This window comes from Habropoda laboriosa, unplaced genomic scaffold, assembly GCF_001263275.1.
Source record: "Habropoda laboriosa isolate 0110345459 unplaced genomic scaffold, ASM126327v1 scaffold816, whole genome shotgun sequence".
Classification (NCBI taxonomy): Eukaryota; Metazoa; Arthropoda; class Insecta; order Hymenoptera; family Apidae; genus Habropoda; species Habropoda laboriosa.
In genome coordinates this window covers 947,980-956,298 of record NW_017101002.1, presented here as the reverse complement: position 1 = coordinate 956,298, position 8,319 = coordinate 947,980, and the positions used below count along the sequence as shown (strand labels likewise).

Here is an 8,319-nt window from a genome sequence, read left to right as displayed (position 1 = left end):
AGCGGAAGAAATAATTTTATGGGATATCAACAAGTACTTATGTGCATATGTAAATGGACGGACGGTTAGTTACGGTAGTAGCCTCCTAGTGGCGAAACCACGGAAGTACATAATTATACGGCATAGGTTTCGGGCAGCGTTCTAAATTCGCGGCAAACTTCAACATTGGATGGCTGATTCTTGTATATGTACACAGAAGGTGTGGAACGTTAGTATCTCTCTCAGTGGATGGAAAATGGCGACACCGAAAAGTCAGCGTTGGATGGTAGATTCGGGGATTTTACGTAAAAAAAATGGTGAAGAGGAACCACAGGAGCTGTTGGTGTTTGGATATAGCTGCAAATTATTTCGAGATGATGACAAGGCGAAAATGATTGATCAAGGAAAGCATTTGATACCATGGATGGGCGATAGCACGTTGAAAATAGACAGGTCCGTTTCCCTAACCTAGACAAATTTATCATCTAGGATATTTATTCTTGCATAAATGCACCGTACATGTGTAATCTTTAGAAGAACGATATAACAGACAAAACTGAGCAAAGTGCAGCAGTTGGAAAAAAGTCAACCGACACGAACGGTTAAGCAATAATTGTACGGATAAGCAATCTGGAGACTGTTTAAGGTTTCTGCAGGTGTCTTGGCTGTGAAGTAGGCGGTGTGGAAGCGCGGTATACGCGCTCTGCACGGCCGTAGAGCAATGTACTCTCGTGACGTTGACGTTTCTGGCTGACCGTCGGCGCAGCAGCAAGGTGAGACACAGCGTAGAGAGACAAACGGCAGCTGACGATTGTAGCTGACTACAATCGTTCAGCATGGTATGTATTAGCGTTTTAGACTCGACCGCGCCGGTTCTCCCGTTTTCTTCGCCTTCTCTATCTTCTGGAACAACGTTGAACGATCACGACCTATGTCCGCGAAACGTAGTTTAAAGCGAAGAATAGTTAAAGATTCATAGTCTTGCCGCGAATTATCTAGCCTCGGTTCAAACAATAATTGTAAGAAAGAGATCGTTGTCTAAGCTCTGATGGTTGTCGCGTTTCTTCGGAATTTTCCAATGACCGATCTGAGTGTTGTGTATAATTGTGTTCTATTTCAGAGGAAGGTTTGACTTTGACGCAGGGTTTGCTTCGTGACATAATTTTCAGATGCCGAGATCGAGCTAATTCTCGAAAAAATTCCTATCATTTCTTCCCTCTAATTCGATTTATGTATGTGTATAGATACGATGGACGCGGCGCGCTGGGGGACTTACGGATATACGAACCACCAACAGGTGGGTTCGATCAACGAACAATTCTGACGGAAGACGAACTGAAAGTGGAACAATTATGCGACGAAGAACGTTATCGGTCCCTGTACAACAACGAAATCGAGGATTCTGTGTATCAGGGTAAGTTGAAATATTGAGATCGTGCGATATCCAGTTTCTTTGGAGCGATATCAGATTTCCTTCTTTTCTTTTCAGAGGAAGAAATGAAAAGATTGCATCAAGCACTGGATTCGGAGACCACGTACAGTCAGGTGGCGTACGATTACAACGAGGAAGCGAATGGTTCGAAAATGGCGTGCGACGATTCGCAAAGCCCAAAACGATCGGAAGGTTCCCAGGAGGAGGATCAGGCGTTCGTCCCACCTCCAGAGCTGAACATTCCAGAGGGTATTTCACTGGTTGGTACATACACGCACGCACGCGCGCGCGCGCGCACACCCGTCCACACACACACACACACGCACACGCACACACACACGCACACACACACACACACACACACACACACAGGGGGGGGGGTTCATTTAGTTGGTAGCGAGGCAGACCGTAGGATATGACGGGATAAGATGATACGTTAGTTTAGCCAAGTGAATAGTACTATTTTAGTATTGTTTATCACGTTGTCGTTGTTGCTCTTTAACAGCCGGAAACGCAAAAGCTGAACGCCATCATAACGAAAACGGCGTTTTTCATAAGTCGTCAAGGGGGCCAAATGGAGATTCTGATAAAGGCGAAACAGGCGAATAATCCACAGTTTTCCTTCTTGTCGATAGACGGACGGCTTCATCAATATTACAGATTCATACTGGACGCGATCAAATGTGGAAAATACAATCCTGAAAAACAGCCCGAGAAGGAAGAATCTGGTACGCATATTGTTTTCTTTCGTTTTTAGCAACATGTTACGGTTACGTTGCCGAATGTGATTGTCGTGTTAAAATAATTGAGGAGAGTTAAAGCAGGATTTTGAGTAGCCACATCTACTTTGATTCTACTTAGTTTTGTCCGTCTGTAAGTATTTCTACGTTCTATTTGTTAATCTATACCGTTCATCTCTGTGACACATAGGAAGCATTAGTAAGGCTGTAGAGCTGGACGTTCTATTTATTTGTATTCTTTTCAATGGTAGAACACGAAGAAGAGTCGGATCAAGACGACGAACCGTATCTTCATCCGAGCTTGGCACCGTCGTTCACCAAGATAGAAGCGGTACGTAAACGTAAAATCCACCAGTCCACGCGAACTTGACAGGTCGAATTGTGACGATGATCTATTTTTAGGCCCCCAGTATTCCGAGTATACAGTACAAACCATCGGCGGACTGTGCTTATTCGATGCTGGTAAATAAAATAACGGGAAAACCGCCGCCTTCGAAAATACCTACGCAACATGTCGAAAGCACGATTCAACCGACGGCTACTACAGGATATTATCATCCCGTGGTAGGACAGGTAAGAAATCCGGTTGGCACGCATAGGTTAGACGTACGTTGGCTTCTTTTTTCTTTATAGGGCTACGGCCCTTATTCGGAGCGGCAGCGACTGTGTCCGCGACGGCAACGGCAACCACACCTGTGCAGTATTCCCATGGACCGGTGATATACGGACCAAACGGGCAGATCCAATCGACCCTCCAAATCACCGCAGTGAACGTTTTATCGTGTGCAAACGAGCCGATCGCGACGCATGTGAACGAGTCGTCGTCGCAGCCACCGTTGGTACCATACGGATCCACGCCTCAGAAGCAATTGAGCAGACCTTCCTTTATCGTTCCACCGGCGGACGTGCAGATAATTATCGACAAAATGGCTAGTTACGTGGCGAAGAACGGTAGAGATTTCGAGGCGATCGTGAAAAATAAAGGCGACCCGCGATTCAATTTTCTGGAATTGTCGCATCAGTATCACGGCTATTACGCGCACAAATTGACGATATACGAAGGCGCTGTGAATCCAAGGGTGTTGACGGAGGAAGAGTTGTTACAGAAACAAGAGCCGCAAGAGGAGAAACAGAAGAAGCTGGAAGAATTGCAAAAGAAGCAACAAAGAATGGAGGAAGTGCAGAAAAGGGTGAAGATGATACAAGCGAAGAAGAAGTGCGAGCCAAGGGCGAAACAAGGATCGACGGCAAGCACGACGGAGGGAGGAACGAAGCAGGTGACGACCGTGTCTTTCTCAATTAAGAAGCCAAAGGACGGAGAGAGCGGTGTAATCGAGAAGCGAAACGCACTGCCGTTGGAGGAGAGCGACGACGACGACACGATGGAGGCGGAGAACAAAGATGGAAACTCGAAGCCGAGCTCGCCGCAACACTCTACGAGCGAACAACAACAGAACACGGCGAGTAGCTCGGCGAGCGTTCATGGAATGTCTGGAACGATGCTGGAGAAAGAGGGTGGAACGTCGTGGAAGTGTGAGAAAAAGTCTAAGAACGAGGAAAAGGAACTGCTGGTGGATCTTACCGATGAAATTTTGGAGGACTGTCAGAAAGAGATTAGGCACAAGCAGGCAGAAGATAGAATCAAAGACAAACTGGTGGCGGCAGCGCGAGACAAGCTGGCTGCTACGTCGAGAGAGAGGCAGCTTCAACTGGAAAGGAAGAAAAAGGCGGCTGCATTTTTGAGTCAGATACAGAGTTCTGTGTTATCGAAAGCTGGTGGTGGAGCGACGGCAGGTGCGTGTACGGGCTCTGGCTCGGGCTCTGGCTCGGGCTCTGGCTCGGGCTCGGTTATCGCGAACCACCAGGGACCGAGGAAAGACGATTCAGACGAGGTGCACTCAGTACCGTCGCCATCGCCCTCGCCATCCTTGGACGACGCGAAAACCTCTTGCGACTCGAGGACAATCGGTGGAAACTCGTTGATGGATAGGCTGAAGAGCGCAGACCTGACCGGCAAGAGATCAAGGCCGCGATCGAGAAGTCCAAGTGGAAGTCGAAGTTACAACGATAGACAAAAGTTTCACAAGAAACACAAAAAGAAGAAGAGCTCTCACAGAAGGTACGCGTCTTTTTCGATCGATCACTAATCCTCCTATTCGCACCGCCGCTACGACATGTGTAATTGATCACGTTTCCCCCTCTCCACCTCCACATGGCCCTTCGCTCGCTCGCTCTCTATTCTCTGATTCTGTTTTTTTTTTTTCGCATACGTTTGTTTATTGTACAGCAGCCATGACAGTCCGAGCAGTTCTCGATCGCACAGATCCAAGAAGAGCAAGAAGTCCTCCTCCTCGAAGCACAGATCACCGTCTCGAACATCGTCACGAAGACATCAGCATAGCGCGCGACGAAAGGGGAGCAATTCTTCCTACTCGGATTCGAGTTCATCTTGAAAGCGTGTTGCTCTTATTTCAAATACCTTGATACGTGTCAAACTGTATATACACATATACAATATCTACAAACACGCGCGCGCGCATAACCAGGCGCACATATGCACACGCGCCGGTACAAGAGTGTATATAAGTATGTATGCGTGCGTGGGCGTGTCGTCTAATTAACGCGTCGACGATAATTTGAATACAACTTTTGTCCAAGAAAGAGAGGGGGAGAGAGAGAGAGAGATGGAGGGAAGGAGGGAGGGAGAGAGAAGAAACGGAAGCAAAAGATTGAAGAATAAAAAGAGATTTTACCAAGATTGTACACGACTAGCCGTAATTTATTTATTGATTTTCCTCGGTGCGATTAAAGCGGTAGCGACGATACGAGAGATAAGGGGGGAGAGTATCGAGAATACGGAAATGTACCGAGTGTGATTCGAGTCGGAGGGAGATTTTGCTTGCGTGAAACTTTCGGGCCGTAATCTGCGCCAGTTGAATAATCGTCAGCGTGACGAAGGGAGGAAGGGAAAAATGGCATAAAAATTTGTCGACAAATACGAAAATATTTTGACGGTCGACCGTGAAACGGTTGACGCAATCGATTGCGAAAGAAAATTGAGTCGCGATTACGTTTTCTTCTCGTTGAATTTTTCGTGTTTTCGTGTTTTTGCGAACGTTCCACCGGGATTATGCGTCGTTATCAATTGTAAAGTAAAGTATTTGACGCGCTCGCGGCATCGATCGATTCTCAGCGTTATTAAAGATCGATCGGATCTGTATCATCTAAATAAGTAAGTCAGTAGTTGTCGGTTGGTAATTGGTGGTATGAAAATAGCATGGATGCGTTATGCATTTAACACCGATCGAATATAAACTGCCCCGAGGGTTCATTCCTTTTTGCGCGAAATCAGTTGTCGCGTAATTGAGTTTAATAAATGGAGAAGGCGCGTCGGTTGAAGTGCGCAAAAGGCGCGTGCGACTGTTGGAGAGACCAAGCAAGCACCTGTCTGAAATAGCAACAGTGGCTAATAGGAAGGAAATTGTTGCGTTCGGCTCGCGGATTGACTCCGAACCGAAACCGCGTTATCTTTCTCCTCCTGCTCCCACACAGGTTAATCGTCCGCCCGGTACCCCTTGGGACGTGGTAGAGGGAAGGGAAGGGAGGGAGGGGAGACGATCCAATCTATCGTTGAATAAGCCGGCTTTTCACAGGCTGACAGAAAAATGCGGGTAACAAGCGCTACTTTTTCGTCTGCTTCCCAGAACGGTCCGCGGTATCTTTTTTTTTTCTTTTCAGCAGCGTATAAAGAATGTCATTCATGAGTTTGCAGAAGATATCTTTGTGCGTCGCATGCTTTTAACGCGATTACGTCCAGTTACGTTCTTTGTTGCCTACATAGCGGCACTCGTAAGTGAAATAGGAAAATAATTTTATTTTCATGGAAAATTACTCGTAGACGCATCTAGGTGAAGAGAAGAAAGTAGTCGGCTGGAGTTAATCGTGAAATTCCAGGGTATTTTTTTTATCTGGTGCGTTCGTCTGTTTAGAATGGTGCGCGAATGTGTTGGAAGGAGATAAAGCGTATCGAATATTACACACGTGACCATAGTTTGATGAAACAGAGGTCAAGGGTGAATTGCCTCAGATTTATAAGTTAACTCGGTCGCGTGGGACTAGTCAGTCTGTATTGCATACTGAATACCAGTCGGAATATAGCCTTATAGACAGATGTCGACGAAAACGATGGTAAGTATTGGAAAGGAAGAAATCGGGCGAGTAGCACGGTGGTCTCGCTTTCGTTTGTTTTCTTCGCGGTCGGTCTCCGCTCTTCTTTGCCTTTGCCTTTCGATTACCTATTTCTCCCGTTTGTCGTGGTATTCGCGATATCGGTACGAGCACGTATCCGTGGTAAAATGTTTCGAACGGCAGGCACAGCCGCAAAGGCAAGCGACTATACTGGATCCGTCGGACAAGTATAGGCCGGAAGCTGTTTACGCGGGGAAATTGGAAAGCGAGTTCCGAGATTACACGGAAGATCCGAGGGATCCGGTGAAGGAGCGGGTGCGGAAAACCTACGAGAAGATGCATGCGAATCAAACGGTCGAGTTTGTGGAATGTGAGTACCAATCGGCGTTATTTGCTCCTGCGATCGATACTGAGAGAACTCGATTGGTCGGTTACTTTCCGAAGCTCGTATGAAGGAATGGCTACGATTCGACAAGTGCAAAATGACGATCAAGGACGCTCTGCTGAAGTTGAACGATTTGGTGGACGAGAGCGACCCGGACACCAGTTTGCCGAACATCGTGCACGCGTTTCAAACCGCGGAGTCGATCAGAAAGGAGCATCCCGATTTGGATTGGTTCCACTTGACCGGGCTGCTTCACGATCTAGGCAAGGTGCACCAATCGGTTCTGAACTTTCACGGTAGCAGCAACGTACCTACTCTTCCTAATGTTTTCGTTTTTCGTTTCAGGTAATGGCGTTCTACGGGGAACCGCAATGGGCAGTGGTCGGTGACACGTTTCCCGTGGGATGCGCTTGGGCCGAGTCGATCGTCTACAGGGAGACGAGTTTCGAGGAGAATCCGGACGGGAAAGATGCCCGATACAAGTAACGTGAAATCGCTCTGGAAAAGTTTGATCGGGAGCAAGCAGGAATTTGAGAAAGATGCTCGTCTGGTTTCAGCACCAAGTACGGTATGTACCAGCCGAAATGTGGCATAGAGAATCTAACGATGTCCTGGGGTCACGACGAGTACTTGTACCGCGTCCTGGTGCACAACAAGGCGAAATTGCCAAAGGAGGCTCTGGCGATGATCCGCTACCACTCGTTCTACCCTTGGCACGCTGCCGGCGACTACATGCACTTTTGCACCTCGGAAGACATGGCGATGCTAAAGTGGATCAACGAGTTCAAGTGAGTATCGAGCTGTTTTCGTTTACCTCTGGAGAAGAAGAACAGGTTCCAATCTGAATTGTTGTTTCAGTAAATACGACCTGTACACCAAGAGCGGCGACATCCCCGACATCGAGAATCTCTGGCCGTACTACGAGAAGTTGATCGACAAGTACATTCCCGGGGTATTGGAGTGGTGAATTAGGCCCGAAACATTGCCGACTTGAGTTTGGATGAAAATTTGCGGAATGGATACGGTGGTCGGGGAAGGACGATGCGCGTGGCTCCGATCGAATTTCTCTCCTTTTGTCCGTTGAAAAAGCCGTGGGGCGTCGTTGGCCTGCGGTCTCGATAGTCTAACCTATGCAATAAGAATGTTTGTCACTAGTCTTTCGTTTACTTATTAATAAAGGAGCAATTTGTTGTACGCGGTGTGTGTATCGCGTAACGTTCCCTTTCGAAGGGGATAAGATGGAGGCGGCGGCGGAAGAGGGAGAATTCCTTCGCGGTAGAAGGCAGGGTCGGTAGGGCGCGAAAGGTGCCACGGGAAGCACTAGAAAGCACGGGTATGCGTGGTTTCGCGGGTAATCGAAAACGCGTGGACTTTCGAGAAGACCCATCGTGCACCGTGAAACGTTACGGAGCGGGGTTACTCGGCCCGCCGCGTCCTTTCGTTCCCACGTAATGATTAGCGCGTCGCCAACATTCTCCGTCGAATACGCCTGACCAGGTTGGACGATAGAACCGTTCCTTCCGACTGCGTAGGTATAGGTCGTTAGGTCCCTAGAGTTCGTTGGACGCGAACGGGAAACTCCGGTATGAGGCTTC

The 8,319-nt window shown here is 47.8% G+C and overlaps 2 protein-coding genes across 2 annotated transcripts; both read left to right on the top strand.

Annotated features, from left to right (window-relative positions):
• Positions 1-235: 235 nt before the first annotated feature.
• On the top strand, positions 236-4,867 carry LOC108577840 (protein suppressor of white apricot). Its single transcript, XM_017941051.1, has 9 exons — positions 236-432; positions 1,224-1,393; positions 1,469-1,671; positions 1,917-2,139; positions 2,403-2,482; positions 2,554-2,724; positions 2,785-2,799; positions 2,835-4,270; positions 4,439-4,867. The coding sequence occupies exons 1-9, from the start codon at positions 236-238 to the stop codon at positions 4,602-4,604; spliced, it is 2,661 nt and encodes an 886-aa protein (XP_017796540.1). The 3' UTR covers positions 4,605-4,867.
• A 1,454-nt stretch (positions 4,868-6,321) lies between these two features.
• Positions 6,322-7,901, top strand: LOC108577841 (inositol oxygenase). Its single transcript, XM_017941052.1, has 6 exons — positions 6,322-6,339; positions 6,523-6,709; positions 6,784-6,992; positions 7,070-7,206; positions 7,282-7,512; positions 7,583-7,901. Exons 1-6 carry the CDS (start codon positions 6,322-6,324, stop codon positions 7,689-7,691), a joined length of 891 nt encoding a protein of 296 aa, XP_017796541.1. The 3' UTR covers positions 7,692-7,901.
• The last annotated feature ends 418 nt before the right edge of the window (positions 7,902-8,319 follow it).